We start from the raw sequence: 26931 nt of genomic DNA, 5'->3' as shown, positions 1-26931 counted from the left end.
CTCAACCCCCCTGGTCGATTGCCCTACAGAGGGTGGCTTGGGCCTCCCTCTGCAGGGGTGATCGTGGAGTAATGGTGGGGCCCCCTGACCAATCGTATCACACCCGCTTTGTCTGGCCTGGCGCCAGTGTGTGTCATAGCTTGGTCTTCTGGAAGGTCATCTGGATGGTCATTCTGCTATTTGGTCATTCAGTTGATTTGCATATTACACTTTTATTATTATAGAAGATATATATATGTATCCTATATAATAAAAGGCTAATATGCAAATTGTTCCCTCGACCAAGAGTTCAACCGGGAGTTTGACCAGGGGGCAAGGCCAGCCAGCCAACTGTCTGTGGCCCCTCCTCCTGACCAGCCCGCACCAATCGCTGCCCCCCCCATTGGGGCGAGCCAGCTGGACCCCACCCATGCACAAATTAGTGCACTGGGCCTCTAGTATATATATAATGTATATTTGTCCCACTACCCATTTTGAATAAAGATTTTCAGAGTTGGCTTCTTGTCGTTAAGTGCAGCTCAAGTATACTCTGCCTTAAAAGGGGAGACTTATGGCCCAGCCAGTGTGGCTCAGTGATTGAACATCGACCTGTGAATCAGGAGGTCACAGTTTGATTCCAGGTCAGGGCACATGCCTGGTTGCACTTGATCCCCAGTGAGGGTGTGCAGGAGGCAGCCAATCAATGCTTCCCTCATCATTGATGTTTCTCTCTCCCTCTCCCTTCCTCTCTGAAATCAATAAAAAGAAATATTTTTAAAAAAATTTTAAAGACAGGACATATGAAAATACACAAGACTTAATGTCAGTATTCCCATGGAGCACAAGTACTTGGGAAACTACCACAAACTGTTTGGTGAACACCTGCAGTTTCTGTGGAGGTGAAATCACATTTCAGTAACTGAATTGCCTGCACTGTTTCAGTTTCGTTATTTATTGATTTTCTTTCCGTTGAGTTTTTCAGGCCCCACTTTATGATGTTGTGCATCACCTGGAGGTTTTTAATTTCAGTGAGTGACAAGTCAACCACACTGCAAAAATGTTTTGTAATAATAGAGCAACCACCAGGTTGTAACTAGAATTCCTATGGTTTCAGTGCACAGAGAAATGCTGCTTATCTGAAACATTAAGACTTACACATGCTTCAAAATTCCCAACTGTAAAATCAAATGCCATTAACAAATTCTCTGTAGCTAAGGTTATACATTGAGATATATATTCTTTGAGATATATATATATATATATACACTGAAAGTAGGAATAAAGATATGCATTCTTTCCTCAAGGGGAAAAAAGTGAACATTTGGGAAAACAATTTATATAATTTGAAGGGATATATGAACCCTTATATCCTATTAAGGTGAGGAAGTAGAGTCAGCAAATGTAGAATGACCTTTTGAGAAACTTGGTAAGGGTAGGAGAGAGATTGAACAGTAACAGTTTGTTTTGTTTAAGAAACTTAAGCATGTTGATGGGGCATGGGGAAGGAGCCAGTAAAGAAAAATAATGTGAAGCAGGTGGGGTGAGGGGTAGATATATATGGTGGAACAGAGTCATAGAGGAGGGACAAAGAAATGGGATCCTGGTCACAGGCAGATGGAATAGGTTGAACAGGAGAGACAGGAAGAAAAAAAGTGAAGAATATGTGGTTATAGGTAAGTTTGTAAGTCGAAGGAAGAGATTTTTAAATGCCTGGCTTCATTTTTCAAGGAAGTAGGATATGACATTGGGTATAGAGTGTAAATGGTAACAAAGTCATCATTGAGAGGATCTGGGTCAGAAACTAACCAAGGTCCAGAGAAAATTAACAAGTTGACACTGAGTGCCCAGGTGAGGCCCAAGATCATGGATTTGTAGTGGTATCAACCTTCTGAGTTCCCTTCTTCCTTCCACTCCCCTACCCCCAGTAGTTTTCAGCTATCCTATTGCAAGTGTGGAGAAAGCAGGTCCTAGTATTGACTTCAGGTTGTAGTTTTGATGAATAGGAGAGCTAAGAGAAGGATGCAAGAGACTCAGGAGAGCGGTAGTGAAAGAGATTAGTTCAAGAAATCAGGACAAAAAAAAAATAAAGATCAGGTTTAAAAAAAAAAAAGAAATCAGGACAGACATCAGTACAGGATAATGAAGTTATCTTAGAGAAAGCAACTGGTCTTCCTAATCAAATATATCTTGTGTCCCTTCCCCCAAACTGTTGTATATTCAACTCTGACATCTCTCCTAAGATTGAAGGCCCTTTTTTTTTTTCTGGGCATCTCCATTTGGATATCCCTCAGGCAATTCAAACCCTCATATTGGAAACTAAACTCATCTTCTCTTTCAAATATTACTTTTTCTCTAGTAATATTTCCATCTTCCTGATTATCCAGTATTGAAGTCTGATTTGTCTTTGGTGCTTCTCTTGCCCTTATCTCCCATATCTACTCAATTACTAAACCTGCCTTTTTAATTCTCTTTACCCAGTTTTTCATTTTTCCACTGCTACTAAGCCCACATGAGGCTTTCCTTACTTGCCTAGACTGCTGCAATTATAACCTTTTTTTTTTAATAGATATATATTTTTTATTTCAGAGAGGAAGGGAGAGAGAGAGATAGAAACATTAATGGTGAGAATCATTAATTGGCTGCCTCTTGCACGCCCCCTACTGGGGATCAAGCCTGAAACTCAGGCATGAGCCCTCAACTGGAATGGAACCCAGGACCCTTCAGTCCACAGGCCCACGCTCTATCCACTAAGCCAAACCAGCTAGGGCTATAGCCTTCTTAAACAGGTCTCCTTGCCTCAACTAGTCCAACCTTCCTCCCGCTATAAAACTAGTCTCACTGAAGCTTAATTCTAAGCAGCGTAGGCCTTGGTTCAGAAACCTAGTGATGCTCCAGTTTCTACCACGTAATTTTGCTTGAAATTCACACCTATCCCGGGTGGCATGGCTTAGTGGTTGATCAGCAACCTATGAACCAGGAGGTCATGGTTCAGTTCTTGGTCAGAGCACATGCTGGGGTTGTGGGCTCAATCCCCAGTATGGGGTGTGCAAGGGCAGCTGATCAATGATTCTCTCTCCCTCTCCCTTCTTCTCTGAAATCAATAGAAAATATATTTTTAAAAACAAAGAAAGAAATTCACTCCTAAAGTGGCTCGAACCTGCATATCTAACTTACTTCTCTTATGTGTCTTTACATTGTGTCCACTACCTATTTCCCCCTGCAAGCATCTTTGTTAGCACTGTGCTTAAAATGCCTTTCATTTTTGTATCTGTCTCTCTTAATCTTCAAATGCTCAAATGTCACCACCTCCTTAAAAGCCTTCCTTAACCCCCCAGAGGCAGAAGTATTATCTTACTTGTATAAATTCCTATAGAGAAGACCTCTCTTTTGGACCATATTATCTTCTGCTTCCCTACATAGGTATTTATGTAAATATCTCGATTTCTCTGCTATTCAGTTTTTTCCAACAAGTTTAACAAATGATCAGAACTGACAAATTTATTCACTTAAAAAATTTAACAGTGGTTCTCAACTCTGGTTGCACATTAGAATCACGTAGGAAGCGTTTTAAAAATGCTAATACTTGATTCGAAGATTTTGATGCATTGGTTTGGGGTAGGGCCGGGACATAAGTATGTTTTTAAGTTCCCCAGGTGATTGCAATTTGTGCAGACACAATTGAGAACCACTGTCCTTAATTGTAGTGCAATTATTAGTGTACTAGGTAGAGGTATGCTAATTCAGTTAATTTAGCTATGTCTGCCAGGATTTGTTTGCTTAGAGGCACTAATTAGCTTTCTTCTAAAGTCTTCATTTAGTTCATGGTGTTGGAAGTGCTTCTTGGCTGTCAGGAGAAAGGATGAATTAGAAACAATAGAATTGTCAGTTTTCATTGGCACATTTTATTTTGTAATGATAGATTTCAAAAATTATTTGAAGAATATATACAAGTGAGTGTTTGAAATCATAAGGTATACTCACTTCTTAAAATGAATCAGACATGAGCTTGTGTGGTATAGTGGTTAGAAATGTAGACTGGTGGGGAGTGCTTCTGGGGTTAGTTGCTCATCTATTACTGACTACATGACCTTAAGAAAGTCTCCTGAACCTCACTTTGGAGTTAACACTTGATGCAATTTCACATAAAGGTTGACAATCAACAAGTTAGTTTCATAAAGGAAAAAATCTTTTTACAAACTTGGAAATCACTGATGTTTCTTATGTTTGACTTAGTGGTTGAGATCTTGCCACAGAGGGAACTGGGAAAAAGAACTGGCATTCTTTAAAGGAAACAAATGCATTTCCTTCCATTTAGAAACCTACCCACCACTCATTTTAAAGTATCTGACTTTTAAATTCAGCTCTGACCACTTGGCATCTGTTTCCTTGTCGGTTATAAAGGCATGTTTACTGTTTACTTAAAAACAACGTCAACACAGCGTAGGAAAGTAGGTACCTCTGCACATGGCCCAGTCCGTGTTCTTATCTGGAAAAAGAAAAGCTCTTCCACAGGGTTCTTCGTTCTTTCCCTGTGCCCCCGTGGCTGCGGTACTTCAGGGAGGAAGCCAAGGGGCCACCGATTAGACAAATGTTTTTAGAGAATCGCTGACAGAGTTGAATCTTCTTCTGCCTTCTCCCCAGTAAGAAAAAAGCAAGATGGAAAAAAGTATGTTAAATGTGTAATCCTAATTACTTTCATGATAAAGAATACACAGCTACAATTCCTTTTGAAAGTTTGTACTAAAATTAAAAAAATTTTTTACTATCTGAGACAGGCATTTTGCAAAATGTCTTGGTTTTGTGTGGGCCCGCAAATTTCTGAAAATAGATGACATTTTGACCTATTGTGTTACTTGCTGGTCACAGCTCTTTGTTTCAGTTTTGAGTGTGTGCAGAGGTATTCTGGTTTAATCCTTTATCATTTAGCACTTGTTCATATAGAGAAAGAAGGAAAATCCCAACTCATGTTTTATAAGAAGACAAAATATAGGTGAAAGTGACAGTTGTTATTGCCATGCAGGAAGAAAGGAATAGTAAGACTTGATAATAAACAAGATGACTTTGTGATAAAGGTGTCCATTTTTAGCACTGTTCTTAACCATTGTGACCCTGATAAATCCCTTACTCTGTCCAAAGCCTCAGTTACTTCAGCTGTCAAAGGGAAACTAGCTAGGTTGAGACTAAGTCACACTTGAGGAAATTAGGTGGTGGTATAGCCTCATAAAATAAGACTATGCAGTTAAACCTCATCTTTTAGAGTCTTCATTTACCCAGGCTGTTATTAATAAGCATGCCTATCTTTCCCAGAAGACTTTTGTTTTTGTTTGATTCTAAGCTCCCAAAATGTCTGGTATTGTATTATCTGTTCTGTTTTAATTGATAAAGTATTTAACAGAAATATTCCTCTTACCTTCTCCTTCCCAGCCCTAACTTCTGAGGGATGAGAGAGTGTTAAAAAATTTTTTTAAGCCCAACATTATCTTTAGTAGTCTCTGCATGTCATCACCCTTATGCACGGTAATCAGCAGAACAGGTTTCCCTCCTGCACCAGAACTCTGTGTGAACCCAGCGATTTCTCAAATCTGATAGGTACAGAAAGTGTGTGGCTTTTCACTTCCTGTCCCTTCCTCCAACCCCAAACCATAGAGAAGCATGCTTTCTGGTTACATTTAAAGCTGCTTGACGTTCTCACAGCTTTTTCTTCCCTTAAGATTGAGTATGAGGAGTGTTGTTCATTGTCATTTTACAACAGCCTAGCAGTTTGATTCTGCAAGTTTGGAAATTAATAACTCTCAGAAAACTCCAAGAGTGCTTGCTTCTCTTAGTTTTGAGGGTCAGAGTAAAGGATGTCTGTGCTCTGTCATTTCAGGCAAGTGGCTGATGTGATGTTCAGTATTTCACACAGATTATTCAGAAAAGGATAATTCAGACTATGCTGTGATTTCCAGTGTTCCAGGAGCTGCACTGTGTATTCCCCAGTGGGAATGAGGGCAGTGAGGAAAGCAACAGGGACCATTATTGGGAAGGCCATTTAAAAATCCAAGTTCATTACTGACTTAAATGAGGAGTAGTCCGATGGCATTACGAGGAAAGATTAAAAGGACTTACAATTAATTTAGAACCATTTTCAAGAATATGAAGGAATAATGTTTTTGTTGTTGTGGTTCTTAAAAACCTCATCCAAAGATATTTTCCATTGATTTTTATTGCAGTATGGGTGATGGACAACAGAGTTCCATAAGTTGTTTAGCTCCACTTGCTCAGTAAACCACAACTTGAACTCTTTCTATTGCTTTCTCTGTTGGTAAGATTCAAACCAGTGATAAGTTACTCTGAGGCTCAATCAAGAGTTTGTACAGCTCTAAATCCTGGGATGTAAGGATCTATTTTTTTTTAATGCCACTTTTTAATTGAAAATCTTTTCTTATTTTAGTTGTCAAACTTTGAAACTCCTCTTACTACTGTGTATAATAATTCCTGTTAACCAGATGTTGTTTGATAGCTCAGTAATAACAAATGGAGAGTACATGTCCTAACCTGTCTTGCATTCTCTTTTTTTGATGTGCAGCATATGTGGAGCAGTCAGCTAAATAAAGGTCTTATCATTAAGATACAGTTTGATACTTGGCTTTTTGCTTGTGTTGTCATGCCATTTACCATATGGTAAAGAACTAGTTATAGAAGATTGCCTGTCTTTTCAGAATGGAGATTTGAATCAGTGGCGTTTTCATGAGAAATTTCCTCTCTTGTCTGTGATTTATACATTGCAAGTTATGTAATTTCTTTTTTCAAATTATATTCTCCAGCATACAAATTGTTGGTGGTAAGCCATCCTTCTAGTGCTACCTTTAGAGGTTTTTATTCATACTTAAAAGAACTTGAAAGAAATAAATTGAAACATAACAATTTTTGTTTTTGTTTTTACTCATGGCCAATCACATTTCTGTTATTTTAAAGGTATTTCCTACATAAAACACATTGTTAAATACCAACTGTGGTATATTGCTGTTTTTAAAGTAGAAGTAGTTATTTGGGCCCAGTTTATTGTGGCTTTCTTTGATATATATTACTAGAAGTTGCAGGACTGGAATAGATGCTAGAGTCTTTTTTAATATATAATAGGGTGGGAGTTCTTTAATGAAAAGGTTAAACAGATAAGTTATTACCATATCATAATTAACAGTGTATGGATAAAGGATCAAGGGGAAAGGAGCCTTAACAAAAAAGGGGAGTGTTGGATAAGGTCTTGAGATTGTGTACTTCAGAAATAACTTAGAGGAGCAAGTATTATTTCATGATATCCTTCTGCGAGGTGGAAGATAATGTTGTTTTATGTTTTGAATTAATGAATTTGGATAATATTTATATTCTGGGGCACTACATTTTAGGAATATGAGAAGCTGGAAGAGGTTATAAGGAAGAATACCATCTAAATGAGTAGTCAGATGGCATCTATGAGGAAAGATTAAAAGGACTTACAATTAATTTAAAACCATTTTCAAGAATATAAAGGAATAACTTTGTTGTTGTTAAAAACCTCATCCAAGGACATTTTTCCATTGATTTTTAGAGTGGAAGGGAGGGCGAGAGACAGACAGAAACACCATTGTGAGAGAAACATATCGATTGGTTGCCTCCTGCACGCACCCCGGCCAGGGCCAGAGATTGAGCCTACAACCGAGGTATGTGCCCTTAACTGGAATCAAACCCAGGACCAGTGGCCTGACACTCTATCCACTGAGCCTAACTGGCAGGGGCTAAAGGAATAACTTTTAAGACCATGCCCCCCCAAATATTTTTATGAAGGAGAAAATAAAATTCTGTAAGAGATATTTAGATTATATATGAGGTACAATGTCTAGAAGTGTTTTTATTTTTTTCATTTTTTTTAAAGTATGTTTTTATTGATTTTTTTTTACAGAGAGGAAGAGAGAGGGATAGAGGGTTAGAAACATTGATGAGAGAGAAACATCGATCAGCTGCCTCCTGCACGCCCCTCACTGGGGACTGAGCCCACAACCAAGATATATGCTCTTGACCGGAATCAAACCTGGGACCCTTCAGTCCATGGGCCAACTGGTTAGGGCTAGAAGTTTATTAACCATTGCAACATAATACACACAGAAGTGTAGAATCCCCTTCCTTCAAGATAGTAGAGATAGTTGATTTGCAGTCTGTGTAAAGAAACCAAATCACTACATTAAGAAAGGATCTTAAAAAAAAAAAGAAAAGAAAGAAAGGATCTTGAATCTCTTTTCTTAGATCATTTAACTCTTAATGGGAGGAGACTGAAAGGAAGTATAGATTCCAAAAGCAGCTAAGTTCTTGTTTTGTAGCTACATTCTATTATTTGCATTGACCTAAGAAGAATAAGAAAATGCCCCAGTCAGGAACAGTAGAAATAGCCAGAAATACACAGAAATGAAGACCTATATTAGTTGGATTGTAGATATCCTAAATTGCTCTTTCTCTTGGCCAAATAAATCCCATCTCATTTAGAGTGAAAAGAATTTCCTCTCCTTTTATGCTTCACCTATGAGACTACAGTACTTTTGCTCCTGAGAAAGGTACTACCAAGCACCCACTCAGGGCTGACCCCCTGCTCCACAGTTTCCTCTTCAGGACTGGAAGTGAATTAAAACTATAAACTGAGCCAGCTCTGTGGCACTTAGCACTACTCACTCTTGGCCAATCTTAGCACTTCCCTGACAACAAAGTTCCAAGACAAGTGGAAGTGAGGAGGGAAATGCAGGAACAAGTGGTAGGTCTTTAATGCTTGGTCTATCTGATGGATTTTCTGTAACATTCTGGCAGGAAGGTGCCACTATGTGCGATCAGGAGGAGGAGTCAAAAAAAGATTTCCTCCCTTCCTTTCTCTAAGAAGGAAAGGTGGAAAATTTTATGAAGAAAAAACATTTCAGTAAACACAATAAAAAAGTGGCCTCTTAAACTGTTTTTGTTTTTGTTTTTTCATTCAACAAGGAAATATTGATCATCTACAGTGTGCCAGGCACTAGGGATACAGTGAACAAGTCATTGCCCTCATGAGATTCACCTTGGATCAGAGATAGACAGTAAACAAGCAAACTGGTGATACAAAATTAGACAAGAGTAAGGATTACATAGACAAAGCAAAATAAGTAGAAGGTGAGAGTGAGGATCAATTTCAGATGGTGACATTTAAACAAAACTGTGTCATGTGAAGGAGCCCACCATGCAGAGATCTGGGGAAGAGCCTCTCCAGGAAAGAAAACATTTAGCCCTCAAGTGGGAACAGACTAACCCTGACATCATTGAAGCAAGGCTGGTCAGTTCGACTGGATTAGAGTAAACCAGAAAAGTTCTCTTTCTAGCTAGAAGGTTTTAGGAATTATTTTTGGTTTCTTTAAGCATCTTCCATACTTTCACAGGCAGAACCTGAATATTCTAGAGCCAAAGGGTTCCTTTGGATTTCTCATCTCCTGTTTTAATTGCTCTCATGATCAGAGTTATCTGTCTACACTAATAAAAGAGAAACATGGTAATTGGCGTACAACCGCTACCCTTCCCATTGGCTAATCAGCAAGATATGCAAATTAACTGGCAGCCAGGCAGCTGATTCGAACAGGGAGGCTTGCTTGCCCCAGCATGAGGAAGCCAAGGTTCCCCGTCTGCAGCTGGGGGGCTCTGAGCTCCTGAAGCAACAACTCCAAAAGATACAATGTTTCAATTATAGAAGCTAAAAGATGGCGGTTAATTTGCATACTCAGGCTCCAAGCAGAGCGAAGCCAAACAGCCATGAAGCAGCAGGGCAGAGAGGCCTCAGGGCCCCGGGAACAGTGGAGCAGACAGGCCTCCTGGCCCAGGATCAGTGGAGCCACGAGGCCTCAGGACCCTGGGATCAGCGGAGCAGAGAGGCCTCAGGACCCCGGGATCAGCGGAGCCGAGAGGCGTCCTGGCCCGGGGATCAGCGGAGCCGAGAGGCGTCCTGGCCCGGGGATCAGCGGAGCCGAGAGGCATCCTGGCCCCGGGATCAGCGGAGCCGAGAGGCCTCCCGGCCCCGGTTATCAGCGGAGCCGAGAGGCATCCTGGCCCGGGGATCAGCGGAGCCGAGAGGCATCCTGGCCCCGGGATCAGCGGAGCCACGAGGCATCAGGACCCCGGGATCAGCGGAGCCGAGAGGCCTCAGGACCCCGGGATCAGCGGAGCCAAGAGGCCTCCCGGCCCTGGGATCAGCGGAGCCGAGAGGCCTCCCGGCCCCGGGATCAGCGGAGCCGAGAAGCCTCCCGGCCCCGGGATCAGCGGAGCCAAGAGGCCTCCCGGCCCTGGGATCAGCGGAGCCGAGAGGCCTCAGGACCCCGGGATCAGTGGAGCCGAGAGGATTCCCGGCCCAGGATCAGCGGATCCGAGAGGCCTCAGGACCCCAGGATCAGCAGAGCCAAGAGGCCTCCCGGCCCCTGGGATTAGCGGAGCCGAGAGGCCTCCCTGTCCAGGTTATCAGCGGAGCCGAGAGGCCTCCCGGCCCCGGGATCAGCGGAGCCGAGAGGCCTCAGGACCCCGGGATCAGCGGAGCCGCGAGGCCTCCTGGCCCGGGGATCAGCGGATCCGAGAGGCCTCAGGACCCCAGGATCAGCAGAGCCAAGAGGCCTCCCGGCCCCTGGGATTAGCGGAGCCGAGAGGCCTCCCTGTCCAGGTTATCAGCGGAGCCGAGAGGCCTCCCGGCCCAGGATCAGTGGAGCGAGAGGGGTCCTGGCCCTGGGATCAGCGGAGCAAGGAGACCTCCCAGCACCGGGATCAGCATGACAGGGGGCAGCGACCAAACCCCTGATCGCCCTGCAGCTCTGTGCATGACAGGGGGCGGCGCCCCAACTCCCCAATCGGCCCTGCTCTGAGCCGGACCAGGGGCTGCACCTAGGGATTGGGCCTGCCCTCTGCCACCCGGGAGCAGGCCTAAGCCAGCAGGTCGTTATCTCCCGAGGGGTCCCAGACTGCGAGAGGGCACAGGCCGGGCTGAGGGACCCCCCCCCCCCCCCCAGTGCACAAATTTTTGTGCACCGGGCCTCTAGTATATATATAAAAGCCAAGCAACCAGAATGACTGGTTGCTACGATACCCACTGTGGCGGCCAACTGGCCTGATCAGGGCCCCAATCGCCCTCCCCCCACAACCGCCTGCATCCCCTTTCCACCCCTCCCCTCCCATGGCCTGGCCTCGATCGGCCCCCATCAGGGCAGACCGGCTGGACCCCACCTGTGCATGAATTCGTGCATCAGGCCTCTAGTAGTATATAAAGCATTGTATAGTGTTTGTTTTAAATTAAAATTGGTGCATAATACTCTTCCAGTATAAGGTTTGGGAACTTTTTTTTTTCATCTTTATTGTTGAGATTATTTCAGATGTCCCTCTTTTTTCCCCACCCCACCCCAGGCCTTCACCACCCTATTGTCTGTGTCCATAGATAATGCATATATGCATATAAGATCTTTGTTTAATCTCTTCCCACCCTCCCATCTGCCTTCCTTCTGAGAATCGTCAGTCTGTTCCATTTCCATGCCTCTGATTCTATTTTATTCACCAGTTTATTAGATTTTTTTATTCGTTTTGATTTTTAGATTTAATTGTTGATAGGTATGTATTTGTTGCCATTTTGTTCATATTTTTTATCTTTTTCTTCTTCTTCCTCTTCTTAAAGAATACCCTTCAACATTTCATATAATACTGGTTTGGTGGTGATGAACTCGGCTAGCTTTTTCTTGTCTGTGAAGCTGTTTATCTGACCCTCAATTCTAAATGATAGCTTTGCTGGGTAGATTAATCTTGGTTGTAGGTCCTTGCTGTTCATCACTTTGAATGTTTCTTGCCACTCCATTCTGGCCTGCATAGTTTCTGTTGAGAAATCAGCTGACAGTCCTATGGGTATTCCCTTGTAGGTAACTAACTAGCTGCTTTTCTCTGGCAAAGCTTTTATAAAGGGCCCGATTGTAAATATTTTCAACTTTGCTGGCCCTTATGGTCCCAACTACTCAACTCTGCTATTGTAGCATGAAAGCAGTCATAAAATGTATAAGTAAAGGAGCATGGCCAGTTTTCAATAAAACTTTATTTACAGAAATAAGCAGCAAGCAGCCTTTAGCCCATAAACCCACTCTAGTACATTAAGAAGTGCTGATATCAGAAAGCAGTGATTTTAGTTCTATAATCATTCACCTGTGGGGGATACAAAGATGGGTGACTAAAATGTGATCCCAGTCATCCATCTGGCTGGGGGATGAGAAAAATATATACAACTAACAATACACATTTTAATATTATTTGAAATATTTATAAGAATCTATTCATGTGATTGAAACAAAATAAAAGGAAATAAAAAAGCCCAAAGATACTGGATTTCTTCTATTAGTAGTTAGTAAAGCAAGAGAACAAAAAGATCAGAGTTATGAGAGAGGATTGTGATGGCAATGTGGAGCGTGGGTTGGAGTGAGAGACCACTCAGGAGGCTGTCGCTGTAATCCAGGGAAGAGATAACTCATCTCAATTAGGAGAGGGACAGTGAGAATGGAGAAGGTGAAGTGAATGTAAGAGGCATCTCAGAGGGGAATCAGCAGGACTTGGTAACTGATTGGACAAAGAACATTAAGGGGTAACAATTAAAGATGACTAGTTTCTAATACTATAAGATTTCTATGAAACTAAGAGGTCAGAAATTCAGCTTTAAACATAATGTATTTGATGTACCTTTTGGACACCCAGGGGGAGAAAAATCCTAGAAGGTAAGTTAGAGATTTGAGTCATTGATAGTCAAAGTCATAAGATGGAATGTAGTACAAAAACAAGGTCATTATGAAACCTTAGGTAAGACCTATCATTCATGGGCTGCTGAAAAAAGAAATACCTACAAAATAGATTGAGTCAACTGGGAAGAGAACTAAGGGGGCTTTTGGATGTGCCAATTAAGAAACTGTTACTGGCTATGAAAGGAGCAATTCCTGTAATAAGTCTTTATTCATTTGTCATTGGGCCTAGCCAGAAGGTTTTAGGAATTATTTTTGGTTTCTTTAAGCATCTAGTTGTAACACATGTAGGGAGTGTATTGCTTAGTGCTTTGTGGTTTCCAAAGCCCTCGTCCATATTCCTAACAGAAGCAGACAATAGAACCCTGTCTCCAAGCTCAGTACAGTGCTCTTCTACATCACATCAGTCCTCAAACTCCACTCAGCCCAACAGCACCTATCGTTAGGGCATCGTATAGTCTAAAAAAAATCCCAGGAATACCTTGGCAGTGGCTATAACCAATTCTTATCATTGCCCAAAACCATAATAAACTGATAAAACATTCTGATCTTGCTTCTGATTCATCCGTGCAATTAGGCACAAAAGCCTCTGGCTAGGAAGATCACATGGAAATTCAGCAGATGGCCAGTGAGCAGCAGGCTAAACTAGAGCGGGCTTGTAGTCATTTGCTATGAAGTAATAAAATCTTGTTAAAGTAGATGAGCCAAGAAATCTGGAAAACATAAAGATTATATATAGTCCTTATTCCACTCTAATTGTAAATTACTTTGGAGATAGAAGCAAATCATAATTCTTTTTAATGAATCAGAAAAGATTTTTCAAGGTTCATCATCTTTCTTGATATATTATTCATTATGACTTTATAACTTGTCAAAGCAATCTTCAGGTTTTGTACTCATGTGCCTGGTTTCTAGAAAGGATAATTTTAAAGGGAAAACAGAATTTTTACATGACTCTCCACTGGATTATTAATGTTTAGTGGTACACAGGAACTATGAGAGTATTTATTCATTTACACCTCACCTTATTCCAAAAAGGATTTAAGTCAACTTAAAATTTTTAGAAAGTTAGTAATACATATTTCTATAATCATTTACATTTTGTGTTAGAAACTGGGGGATGGGGAAGAAGTAGTCTTTTCAGTTAAAGATCAAAGGAGTAAATAAGGTTAAAAGAAATCTCATTGGCTAACTTTCCAGGAGTATAATTAATTATGCAACAAAACTTGTGGGCTCCAGTGTAAAGAGGCTCCAGAAGCCTAGGGATTGCTGTTTATCCACTTGATGGCTTGCTGCAGAAATCTCCAAGCACCAGGTTGATATTTTCCTCTCCCAACAAACACCAGACCTTGTATGATTTCTCTATCAGTACTTCCTTCTGCCTGCCAGGTACTGTCATTTTTATATGTGTAGTCCTTTAGTTCTCTAAAGCAAACTTAAAACCTTCTGTTCTTTCTGCATTTTCATCCAGGGCTCAGTACACATCAGTCAGGTAAAGATTAAACTTAGGGTGCTCTATAGACTGCAAAGAATGAAAGCTAGCATATTAACCAGAAGCATGGGATTTTTTAAGATAAATTGCCGAGGTGCAAAGCTCTGACTTTCCACTTACTATCTTTGTGACCTGGAAGAAAGGAGGAAGGTACTTCAATTTTTGTGTGCCTTCATTTCCTTATTCATAAAATGGGAGCCATAATTCATGCTCAGAACATGTAAATAGTAAGTATTTATAGGTAACACATGGTAAATGTTAATTGATAGTCATTACCATAACTAATTTTTTTTAATCCCATGTGTGTTTATTGGGATGGCTCTCCTCTCATTTTGATTTGGGATGCTTTTAGTGATGCTTTCTTCTGAAGCAGCATCCTCTGGAAGCCTTGCTTTTTCTCCAGTAGGCTGAGTAGCCAACACACAAAACTACTGTTTGTGCGTGGCTAAAGACGGTGATGATTTTATAGCATCCTGGGTGTTTCACATCCATGCAGTAGGAATTAGGACTCTACACCAGGAACTGCTGCTTCTGTTTCTCTTCTTCTCTCTGGAGAGGGATGAAGGAAATCCTTAGCGAGAGGCATGTTGTTGTTGGGAGGTCGTCACCCTCAGAAATGCTATATCATACTATTTTTTAAAAAGCCTATTCATCTACAGTATCCTACTTGAATTTTGCAATAACTTTTAAGGAACTTAAGTATTATTAGCCCCATTTTATAGATAATAGATCCTAAGGCTTTGATGTTCAACTTGCCCAAAATTGTAACAAGCATTCCGGACAGACTTAGGATTAGAACTCTGTTGCGTAGAGAAAGAGTTCTAGTGGTTGCAGTTAGACTAAGGAGGGAACAGGTTTCATCGGTTGAGTCAGCTCTAAAACAGTCAAAGTGGGTGCTCAGAGCTTTGTTTTGAGGATTCTCAAAGCAGGTCCAGCTCATTAAGAAGAGAATGCCTGATGGATTAGCTTTGTTTGCCATGGGCCCAGGAGCATGGAGCAGGATTGCATTGTTGCTTTCTTTTCTTTTTCTTTTTCTTTTTTCTAACTCCTAGCTAAAGTTTCCCATTAACTCTAGTTTTTCTTTATAAACAAAACATTCAGGTACATTTGAACACATCTTTTAATAAACTTACTAATTTATAGAGTAAATATATCCTTATAAGTTTGCTAAAGAAGTATTACTATTTTCTAAAATAGTTTCTAACTAGGGCAATTGATGGAACAATTCTCTTACAAGCTGTTTGTAAATCTTCTCATTTTCTGCTCTCATGAGCACACAGGTTGAAAAATCGAGTAGTCACCATTTACTTCTAATTTGAGGGTTAAGTTTAAAACATGGCACTTTAAGAAGTAATTGAGAAAACTTTGTTTTCATATATGAACCAAATATTAGTCTCCTTGAAAGTGAGAGAAATTGCCTAAGATGTGTCATATAAGTACCATTTTAAAAACACACAAAAGCTAGGTTTCTGTGGAGTTGACATATCTGATCTACCTCCTCTGACTTCTTGGTTTTATTTTAGCCAATATTATTCTATCCCCAGTATCTTTAGTCTTATTGTGGGAAAGCAGCAACTTTGTATTTTAAATATCAACTTACCGAAGTGTGGGAAAAGGCAGAGTTGACTTCTGGATTCCACCTTCTCTGCAGCAAGCTGCCTCAGGAAAAGCTGGCTGCAGTTGCCTACATTCAACCAAGTGCCCAGGTTGGGTTTGGCTTTGGAAGGCTTGGGTAGGCCTATTTCCCAGTATGAACTACCTGTGAGAAATATCAGCAGACAAAGCTCAGGAAGTATGAGACCTGATACTCCATCCCCTACCTCTGCAGAAATACAGAGAGGTGGGGGAAGTACACATTACAGTAGTTTTCCCATTTAGAACTTTGTGGATTTCACTAGACTACTAGTATTTATTACTGGAGTCGCTTAACCTCTAGTTCTTGCTAAGACACCTTCAGAGAGATAGAGAATTTACCACCTTCTCAAAGTCCTGGCCATTTCTGAACAATTTTGACAAATTTTTACTTTTGTATTCTCTATGAAATGGCTAAGCAAAGATGAAATCTGTCTCTCGAAAAATAACATTTCCCATTCTACACACACTGCTGCAGAATTGCTCTGCTCCGATTTCTTGACTGTTATTGTTTTAAATCAGAGTTATCTTATTTATATTTTATGTGCCCAGTGGCAATGACCAAGATTAAATAAGCATCGCCCAACCAGTGTGACTCAGTGGTTAAGGGTCGACCCATGAACCAGGAGGTCACTGTTCAATTCCCAGTCAGGGCATATGCCCAGGTTGTGGGCTCCATCCCCAGTAGGGGGCATGCAGGAGACAGCCGATTAATGATTCTCTCTCATCATTGATGTTTCTATCTCTCTCTCTCTCACCCTTCTTTTCTCTGAAAATCAATAAAAATATATTTTTTAAAACGATTAAGCATCTGGAAGAGCTTTGTGCAAGGTATAAGACTATTTGGGGAAAAAAGAATTTTCTCTCCAAAAAGCTTTCCAGGAATGTAAGTAACTTGCAAAGGTTCTACAAATCATGATCTCTGGAGATTAAAATATTTATGAAAAGTAATGGTCTTGAGTATTTGTAATTAGATTAGTCACTTTTTAAAAATGATACTTGCTAATCACATTTGAATTTAAATTACTTTTAACAATCTATTACATGCAATCTTTAGGGGTATTTACTATAAATGATTAAAGAAAAAAGCAGAGTGTTACTTATAAAGTTTATATTAAGTGCCTTATATAATTCATCTCTTTAGTGTTTTAAAAATAAAAACGTTAAGGTTTTATCTAAAAGGCAATCTTATTTTTTATTTATTGTCTTTTTCCAGGTGATATAATCCAAACATTCATTATAAATTACTAGAGGCCCAGTGCACGAAATTCGTGCATGGGGTGGTGGGATCCCTCAGCCCAGCCTGTACCCTCTTGCAATCCGGGACCCCTCAGACATCCCTCTCGCAACCGAGGACTTCTGGCTCCTAACCGCTCGCCTGCCTGCCTAATCGCCCCTAACCACTCTGCCTGCCTATCTGATCACCCCTAACCTCTCGCCTGCCTGCCTGATCACCTTTAACCACTCACTTGCCTGCCTGATCGCCCCTAACCACTCGCCTGCCTGCTTGATCACCCCTAACTACTCGCCTGCCTAACTGATATCCCCTAACCACTCTGCCTGCCTGCCTGATCGACCCTGACTGCTCACCTGCCTGGCTGATCACCCCTAACCACCTCTGCCTCGGCCCCACCACTGCGGCTTCATCTTTCAAGGACATTTGGAATGATGTCTAGAAGTTCGTTCAGCTGTCCGGTCTAATTAGTATATTACACTTTTATTATTATAGATGTTTTTAAAGCAATTCTCAGCTTCAAGCTTCTCCCCACAACCTCCTTTCCCCAAGTGAAAAGAAAAGACTTTATTAATTTTCCTTTCTGAGCAGAATTTTGGTGGGTTTTGCTGCCATGAAGAACATGTTATAGATCCAGACTTTTAGGCTTCTTTCTGTAATTAATAATATGTTTCATCTTTCCAGTTTTTTTCTGAGATTTCTCTTCTGCTTGTATTGGGAAAGCCTCTCCCTGGGAATGTTGATAAATCAGAAAGACTTCATCTCTGCCATGACAAAAACATGTTGAGGACTGAAGCCCCCCTTATTCCTTCCCATTTCATGAATATGTATTTAATATTTTTGGTTGTTTCAGACTGACGCCGATTCTTGGCATTCAGAAGCATTCTCAGGAAAATATGGTGTTTACACAGTTTCTAGCTACCCTGCTTGAAGAATTACATTTAAAGAATGAAGACCTTGAAAATTTAACCATCATATTTAGAACCGGCTGTTAGAGTGGTGAGTTGGATTGTGCTTTACTTTTGTTTATTTTTCATTTTTTGCCTGTTTAGATTCTTTAGTATGGAAATTTTAAAAACAAAGTATAGGCCCTGGCAGTTCAATTGGTTAGAACATCGTCCCAATACACCAAGGTTGGTCAGGGAACATGTAAGAATTAACCAATGAATGCATAAATAAGTGGAACAACAAATCAATCTCTTTTGATATCTCTCTCTCTTCCTCCCTCTCCCCTCCCTTTCCCCCCTCTTCCCCTTTTCCTCCCTTCCTCCCTCCCTCCCTCCCTCCCTCCTTCCCCTCTCTCTCTAAAAAGCATCAATCCTATATAATAAAGAGGTAATATGCAAATTAACCCTTACACCTTCACAAGACGGCTGCCTATGACCAAGCCAGCAGGGGGGTTAGTGAGGGACAACCAAATGGCTGAACAGCAGGCTGCGTGGGGTGACCAGGCCAGCAGGGGGGACAGTTGGGGGCGACCAGGTCAGCAGGAGGGGCAGTTGGGGGTGACCAGGCCAGCAGGGGGGGCAGTTGGGGGCGATTAGGCTGGCGGGGGGGGGGGGGCAGTGAAGGGCAACTAGGCTAGCAGGGAGGGCAGTTGGGGGTGACCTAGCTGGCAGCGGGGGCAGTTAAGAGCAATCAGGCTGGCACACAGGCAGTGAGGGGTGATCAGGCCGGCGGGTGGGGGGGGGGGCAATTAGGGGTGACCAGGCAGGCAGGTAGGTGAGCGATTAGGAGCCAGTGGTCCAGGATTATGAGAGGGATGTCCGAATGCCAGTTTAGGCCCTATCCCCCGATCCCTGGGATCGGGCCTACACTGGCATTTGGAGATCCCCCAAGAGGTTCTGGTTGAAGAGGGTACAGGCTGTGCTGAGGGGACTCCCCACACACACTCTTGTGCACTAATTTCGTGCACTGGGCCTCTAGTATAAAAATAAAAACCAAGTATAGACATCAGGATATCCTCAGCTTGCTAATGGAGAACATGACATCCATTAGTTCTCAGCTGCCATACTCACTTCCTATCCACTCTTGTTACTTTGTGCCCCATCCTTGTTATTATTCCCCCTATATAGGTTTGCCATAGTTAATTCTGTTTCTTGCAATCCACTATGACCTTCATACTCAAACCCCCATGTCCAACCTGGTAAGTTTCTTCCCAGGAAATAGCAACTAACTTCAACTCAACTACTGCAATGATCCATTGAGAACATCCTCATCTTACTTCCCTCTTCAAAGAAATCACCCCCAACCCAGCCAACACCCTAGTACTCTCATGTACAGATAAGCAGATAAATTTACAAGTCTGACTTTGTTGAATTGTGACCCTGCTCTCAGATGCATAGCCCTCCCCTACACCTCCTTCAGAACTGCCCATCAGAATGTACCTCCCTCGTGCTGTTTTAATCATAACTCTTCATCTTTTCCTCTCTTTGCTTCTCATTTCACATACTCTCAAGTGCTCAGATAGTTTTTTAAAATTTTTAATTCAAGTTTAGTTGGCATACAATAGTATATTAGTTTCAGGTGTACAACATAATGATTCAACATTTATATGTCTTATGATGTAATCACCACACTGTGCTAGTAACCACCAGTCACCATGCCAACTTATTATGATATTATGACTGTATTTCCTATGCTATATACTACATCTCTGTGGCTCATTTATTTTATAACTGAAAAGTTTGTACCTATTATTTTCCTTCACCTTTTTTAACAATCCCCCTACTTTCTCCCCTCTGGCAACCATCAGTTTATTCTCCATTTTTATGAGTCTTGGTTTGTTTGTTCCTTTGTTTTTTAGATTCCACATATAAGGCAAATTATATGGTATTTGTCTTTCTCTGTCTGACTTATTTCACTTAGCACAATACTCTCTAGGTCCATCATGTTGTCACAAATGGCAAGATTTCATTCTTTTTAATGGCTGAGTAATATTACATTATATACACTGAGTGGCCAGATTATTATGACCACCTGACGTTTGTAGGCAAGTTAGCTATAATTTCGCACTGAAGTTGCTAGAGGGCCAGACCATCCTATCTAATAATAGAGAAACATGGTAATTAACCGTCTCTCCGACACGCTTCCCATTGGCTAATCAGGGCGATATACGAATTAACTGCCAACCAAGATGGCGGCCGGCAGCCAGGCAGCTGAAGCGAACAGGAGGCTTGCTTGCTCCAGTGATGGAGGAAGCCAAGGTTCCCTGCCTGCCGCTGCCAGCCTCTGAGCTGCAGTCTAAGAAGCAATGTTGCAAATATAGAAGGTAAATAAACCCCAGAAACCTGCTTTCAGCATCAGAGCTGGAGCAAGCAGGACCACAAAAGTGTTACAATTATAGAACCCAAACAAACCCAGATACCTGCTTTCAGCAGCCGAGGTCTCAGAGCTGGAGCCAAGCCTCAGAGCTAAAGCTGGCTCTCAGCTCCAGTGACAGCCATAGAAAGTAAATAAATCCCAGAATAAAAAAAAGAAAAAGAAAAAAAGGAGAGGTCGGGAGCTTCAGTCACCCGCCAGCCTGAAAACAGCCCTCAGCCCCTCACCCAGACTGGCCAGCCACCCCAGTGGGGACCCCCACCCTGAAGGGGGTGTGACCAGCTGCAAACAGCCATCATCCCCTCATCCAGGCTGGATGATTTCTACTATTCTGTCATGGTCACTAATCCATTCTTCTGTTTTATCTAATCTGCTAATTTCTTCTAGTATAGTTTTCATTTCAGTTATATTGTTCTTCAGCTATGATTAGTCTTTATATTCTTTTTGTTCAAGTTCTGAGTTCCTCTCTTCCACTCTCAAATTTGGTGAACATGCTTATAGCCATTCCTTTGAATCTTTATCAGGCAAATTATTTATCTCCATTTCATTCAGCTTTTTTTTTGGATTTGTTGTTCCTTCATTTGGAACCTGTTCCTGGTTTCTCATTTTGACTTTCAGTGTTTGTTCCTGTTAAGTAGATGTAATACCCATCTCTTCCAATTTTGAAAAGATGGCCTTGTGTAGAAGCAACTCCTGTGTATGTATACCAGGGGTGGGGAATGTCCAGCCCACGGGCCACATAAGGCCCATGAACTCATTTGGCCTGGCCCTGCAAAGTCATTAGGGGTGAGTTACTTAAATGTTTGACCAAATATAGCAGGCTAATTTTTAAGTTGATAACTTTGTATGGCCCTTGGCAGAAAAAAAAAGGCTCCCCACCCCTGGTATAGACTGTGTGCTGGGTTTGGGCAAGGTGGGTGGAGTCAGGGAGGACGCCTACAGTGTCTGGTGTCAGTTGCCTGGGAGGTGCTGGCCCAGGGTGAAGTGACCCAGTGCATACACATGCATACAGTAGCTCCCTATTGGTCTGGCTGTCCTGGACAGAGTGAAGTACTGGCAGGGAAGCCCCAGTGCATGCATATTTTGGTGACCGTTCAGTTCCCACAGGATCGAGGTCTGGATGAGGCAAAGCCTGTTGATCCAGTTGTCTAGCCAGAGCTGAGATCCAGGCTAGGCTGCCAACTACAGCACCATTTGGTTCACTGAAACAAGCTCTGGACAGGGCATCTGGAAATTCACTGCAGCAGCCTTGTAGGTCCACCAGAGCACTTGCATAGCACTCCCCCCCCCCCCCCCGCCGCCCTCCCTCCCCCCCCCCCCCCCCCCCGCACTATCCAGCTGGAGGGGGAATGTAAACATTGACACTCACCTGGCACCGCTGATCCCAAAGCGCTGTCATGATTCTTCAACCTTTATGTGCTCCTGCGTGCGATTTCTCTCCCTCCCCTCCCCTCCCCTCCTTTGATGTGCAGAAACTTTTCAGTCGGCCCTGAGTTGTCTCTCAGAAGGAATTGTTGTAAATGTGGGTGTGTATTTGATGTGTTCATTGGACAGGGCAATTTAGTTTCTTTCTATGCCACCAGTTTGGACCCGCCTGATAGGTTTTGATTTAATGTTGTGATTGAAGAAATTAATCCTAAACTACAAATGAGACCTTCTCAGGAAGCATTCTTTTTTTTTTCCAACTTTCAATTATTTTTAAAATTATAAAAACATACAACCTTGTTATAAAAGTTAAAATAATTGCATATAAGATTTAAAAAAGAAAAATTCCCCCTTACCTCTGCCTTCAATCCTGTCCTGTCTTCTTTCCAGAAGCACACTTGATGTCTGTCATTTTATTTTTTATTATTCGAATTTTTGTAAAAGAAAAAACACGGCCTTCAAGCAAATCTTTAAATACATGAAGAGGATATTTAAGAGAGGTATTTTTGGTAAGCAAGAAAAAATGGTATTCCTTTACTGAACCTTCTAGAAAATGAAATATAAGGAAATAACATATAAGGAATAAGCACTATACCCGCCTCCCAACTTATACCCAGAGTGACCTTTTCCAATGATCCCGCTCCCCTGAAGATCTTGTAGAACAAAGGGTTTTAGCAGTGAGCTCAAAATGGCCTGTGTAAGTATCAATTCAAAACCTCTACTAAGAATATAGTGAGGTTGGAGATTTTTTGTTTTATTGGGCTTCAGATATAGAGGATCGAATTAATCATACTCTTTGGTTCAAAACACCTTTTCTCCATGAAATGAAAGGTGGGGTTTTTTCCAGATAGACTGAAAACAAAGAATGCCTAGCCAGAGGTCCTTCTAGACCTAGTTTAATAAATAGGTAGCAATTAAAAATCATTTTTAATTAGCATATTTAAAACTTGTCTATAAACAGATAGTGTTAAAGTACTTTTAAGGACTTCCAACAAAATGTTTCAACTGGAATTAATAGTTACCCTGTTATTAATTATTTACATTATTTATTTGTGTAAATAATCAAAGTAAACCTTTGCCCAGACTTTGTTAGTATTAAAAGAAATTCTGGCCGAAACCGGTTTGGCTCAGTGGATAGAGCGTCGGCCTGCGGACTGAAAGGTCCCAGGTTCGAGTCCAGTCAAGGGCATGTACCTGGGTTGCGGCCACATCCCCAGTGGGAGATGTGCAGGAGGCAGCTGATCGATGTTTCTCTCTCATCTATGTTTCTAACTATCTCTCTCCCTTTCTCTCTGTAAAAAATAAATAAAATATATTTAAAAAAAAAAAAAGAAATTCTGAATGAGTCTTATTACTTAATTTTCCATATGAGAAATGGAGATGGTTGTGAGTAAACAGATGGGGTTTTTCTGTTTGCTTGAATTTTTAAGCTGTAAATTTATTTGCATATAAAGATTTTAATGTTTAATAACCTCTTTTTATTACTTGAGAGAGAGATGAAGGGAGGCGGGAAAGAGAGAAACATCAATTTGTTGTTCCACTTACTTATGCATTCATTGGTTGCTTCTTGTATGTGCCCTGACCGGGGATCAAACCCACAACCTTGGCTTATCCGGACAATGCACTAACCAGTTGAGCTACCCAGCCAGGGCTGTCTAAGAACCTTTTCAAGATTAAATTACTACTAATTAGTATATGTAAATATGCTTTTATTTACCAATAGCAGGGGGAAAAATCCAGCTCAAACATTTTTCTTATTATGGTATATTAATGTCTTAAAACAACAAACTTTTTTTTTAACCTTATCTTTTCTATGAGTCAAGAATCTGGACATAGTTTAACATGGAGCCTCAGAGTCTCTCAGTGAGGTTGCAGTTAAGCTATCTGCCAGGACTATGATGTCATCTGAAGGCCCAAATGGAAGATCCCCTTCTCCAAGCTCATTCATGTGGTTGTTGGCAGGATTAGTTCCTCACAGGTTATTAAACTCAGGGCCTCAGTTTCTCACTGACCCTTGTCTAGAGACCTTCCAGTTCCTTGCCACATGGATCTCTACAGTGCACCTCACAACTTGGCATGTGGCTTCCCTCAGAGAGAGACAGTACCCAGGGTGGAAGCCACACTCTTTTTGTAACTAATCTCAGAAGTGACATCCCATCACTTTTGCTGTACCATGACCAGTTAGAAACTAATCACCAGGTCTAGCCCACACTTAAGGTGAGGGGATTGTATAAGGATATGAATACCAAGAGGCAAGGATCATTAGGGGCCAACTTAGAAGCAGTCTACTATAGATGGCAAAGTTCCCAGTTTTATACAGAGTGGGGCAAAAGTAGGTTTAAAGTTCATATGGGAAATACAATAATTAATAAGAATAAACTGATAGCCACTTGGCCTGGAGGTCAAACCCTCCCTGGTATTAGCTACAACAGTCAAGGTTTAACTACAAGACTGCGCACAAAGACTACTAGGGGGTGCACCAAGGAAGCATAACAAAATGTGGAGACAAAGAAACAGGACAAAATTGTCAATGGAAGATATAGAGTTCAGAACCACACTTTTAAGGTCTCTCAAGAACTGTTTAGAAGCCGCCAATAAACTTAATGAGATCTACAAGAAAACTAATGAGACCCTCGATCTTATATTGGGGAACCACCTAGAAATTAAGCATACACGGACTGAAATAACGAATATTATACAGACTCCCAACAGCAGACCAGAGGAGCGCAAGAATCAAGTCAATGATTTGAAATGCAAGGAAGCAAAAAACACCCAACCGGAAAAGCAAAATGAAAAAAGAATCCAAAAATGCGAGGATAGTGTAAGGAGCCTCTGGGACAGCTTCAAGCGTACCAACATCAGAATTATAGGGGTGCCAGAAGATGAGAGAGAGCAAGATATTGAAAACCTATTTGAAGAAATAATGACAGAAAACTTCCCCTACCTGGTGAAAGAAATGGACTTACAGGTCCAAGAAGCACGGAGAACCCCCAAAAAAAGGAATCCAAAGAGGACCACACCAAGACACATCATCATTAAAATGCCAAGAGCAAATGATAAAGAGAGAATCTTAAAAACAGCAAGAGAAAGAAACTCAGTTATCTATAAGGGAATACCCATACGACTGTCAGCTGATTTCTCAACAGAAACTTTGCAGGCCAGAAGGGAGTGGCAAGAAATATTCAAAGTGATGAATACCAAGAACCTACAACCAAGATTACTTTATCCAGCAAAGCTATCATTCAGAATTGAAGGTCAGATAAAGAGCTTCACAGATAAGGAAAAGCTAAAGGAGTTCATCACCACCAAACCAGGATTATATGAAATGCTGAAAGGTATCCTTTAAGAAGAGGAAGAGGAAGAAAAAGGTAAAGATACAAATTATGAACAACAAATATGCATCTATCAACAAGTGAATCTAAGAATCAAGTGAATAAATAATCTGATGAACAGAATGAACTGGTGATTATAATAGAATCAGGGACATAGAAAGGGAATGGACTGACTATTCTTGGGGGGGAAAGGGGTGTGGGAGTTGCGGGAAGAGACTGGACAAAAATCGTGCACCTATGGATGAGGACAGTGGGTGGGGAGTGAGGGCGGAGGGTGGGGTGGGAACTGGGAGGAGGGGAGTTATGGGGGGGGGGGGAAGAGGAACAAATGTAATAATCTGAACAATAAAGATTTAATTAAAAGAAAAAAAAGAAAAAATAAAAAAAAAGAATAAACTGTTTTGTGTACTCACAACTATAAACCTCCTTTTGTCCTACCCTGCATATAACATAGTCACTGTCCAAGTGAGAGTCTTGAACTTCACACTAAATTCAGGGCACCCCTGAACCAATCCATGTGGCCACAGGTATGCTATAAGCTAACCCATTCGTTCTGTGAAGGGATGGGGCAGAGGAGGATTTTCTTATTGACCTAGACCAGTGGTCGGCAAACTCATTAGTCAACAGCGCCAAATATCAACAGTACAACGATTGAAATTTCTTTTGAGAGCCAAATTTTTTAAACTTAAACTATATAGGTAGATACATTGTTATTAACTTAATTAGGGTCCTCCTAAGGCTTAGGAAGAGCCAAAGAGCCGCATGTGGCTCGCGAGCCACAGTTTGCCGACCAAGGACCTAGACCCATCAAAGCCTACCCCTCAAGCTGCATTATGAACTTGGGTCTATTTCACTCAAACCATTATTGCTATATAATGAAAAATGGAGTGTGTATTGGGAAAACAACACAGTTTTTTCAAAAGCTGGTAAAATATTTTAGGTGTTTTATTCAGACTGCCTTTTTTTGCTTCACAGATGTACTTCATGAAGAATGAATAGAAAATGAACTGTACACCATTTCTAGAATTCTGGCCACAAGAATGGTCTGGTGATGACTGACAGCTAGCTTTGTTCCAAGAAAAACCTTTACCTTCTCAGATTTCAACCCATTCCCTCCCAGCCCCTAACTATACAGAGTGACTTCCCAGGTAGAGAGGAACCATTATTCCAACAAGGATATACAAGTCCTTGCATCCTTGGCTATAAGACATAGGATTTTTATCTGAAAATAAATATTTAAGAAAATATTATGTCTGTTTATTTATTTATTTATTTATTTGGATGATTCCATCACAACACTTGACAAAAAAAAAAAATGAGAAAAGTTCTATTTTGGCCTCATTGTCTAAACCAGGGGTGGGCAAGCTTTTTGACTCGAGGGCCACATTGGGTTGTTAAACTGGACGGAGGGCCGGAACAAAAGCATGGATGGAGTGTTTGTGTGAACTAATATAAATTCTAAGTAAACATCATTACATAAAAGGGTACAGCCCGCTGGCCGTAGTTTGCCCACGGCTGGTCTAAACTCTAGATTCTAAAGAACAATAAAGAGGTCAATAAATGCAATTGGAGAAAAGGCCCTTTGGAAGCCTATTCATTAGTCTTTTAAAGAAGCTGACTGTGGTGTAATGTGGTTAACCTCACCCATCCAAAACAGAAGTATCCCAGAACTTTCTGGACTCGATTTTTTTTAAAAAAAGCAAGGGGATGGGGAGGGGCAGAGTGTGGAATCTAGAGTTTGTTTTC

General features: G+C 41.3%; 1 protein-coding gene across 1 annotated transcript in view; it reads left to right on the top strand.

The window, feature by feature from the left end:
• The window catches only part of RPAP2 (RNA polymerase II associated protein 2), a 99508-nt gene extending 73085 nt beyond the window's left edge, over positions 1 to 26423 (top strand). Inside the window, exons 12-13 of the mRNA XM_081087759.1 lie at positions 17961 to 18106; positions 26161 to 26423. Coding sequence (XP_080943885.1) covers positions 17961 to 18102 — 142 coding nt within the window. The 3' untranslated portion in view covers positions 18103 to 18106; positions 26161 to 26423. The remainder of the gene's footprint in view (positions 1 to 17960; positions 18107 to 26160) is intronic.
• The last annotated feature ends 508 nt before the right edge of the window (positions 26424 to 26931 follow it).

The sequence above is a fragment of the Myotis nattereri genome (genome assembly GCF_964212035.1).
Source record: "Myotis nattereri genome assembly, chromosome: 3".
In the NCBI taxonomy this organism is placed as follows: Eukaryota; Metazoa; Chordata; class Mammalia; order Chiroptera; family Vespertilionidae; genus Myotis; species Myotis nattereri.
Note: the sequence above shows the minus strand (reverse complement) of the source record. Positions and strands in the feature narration are given on the sequence as shown.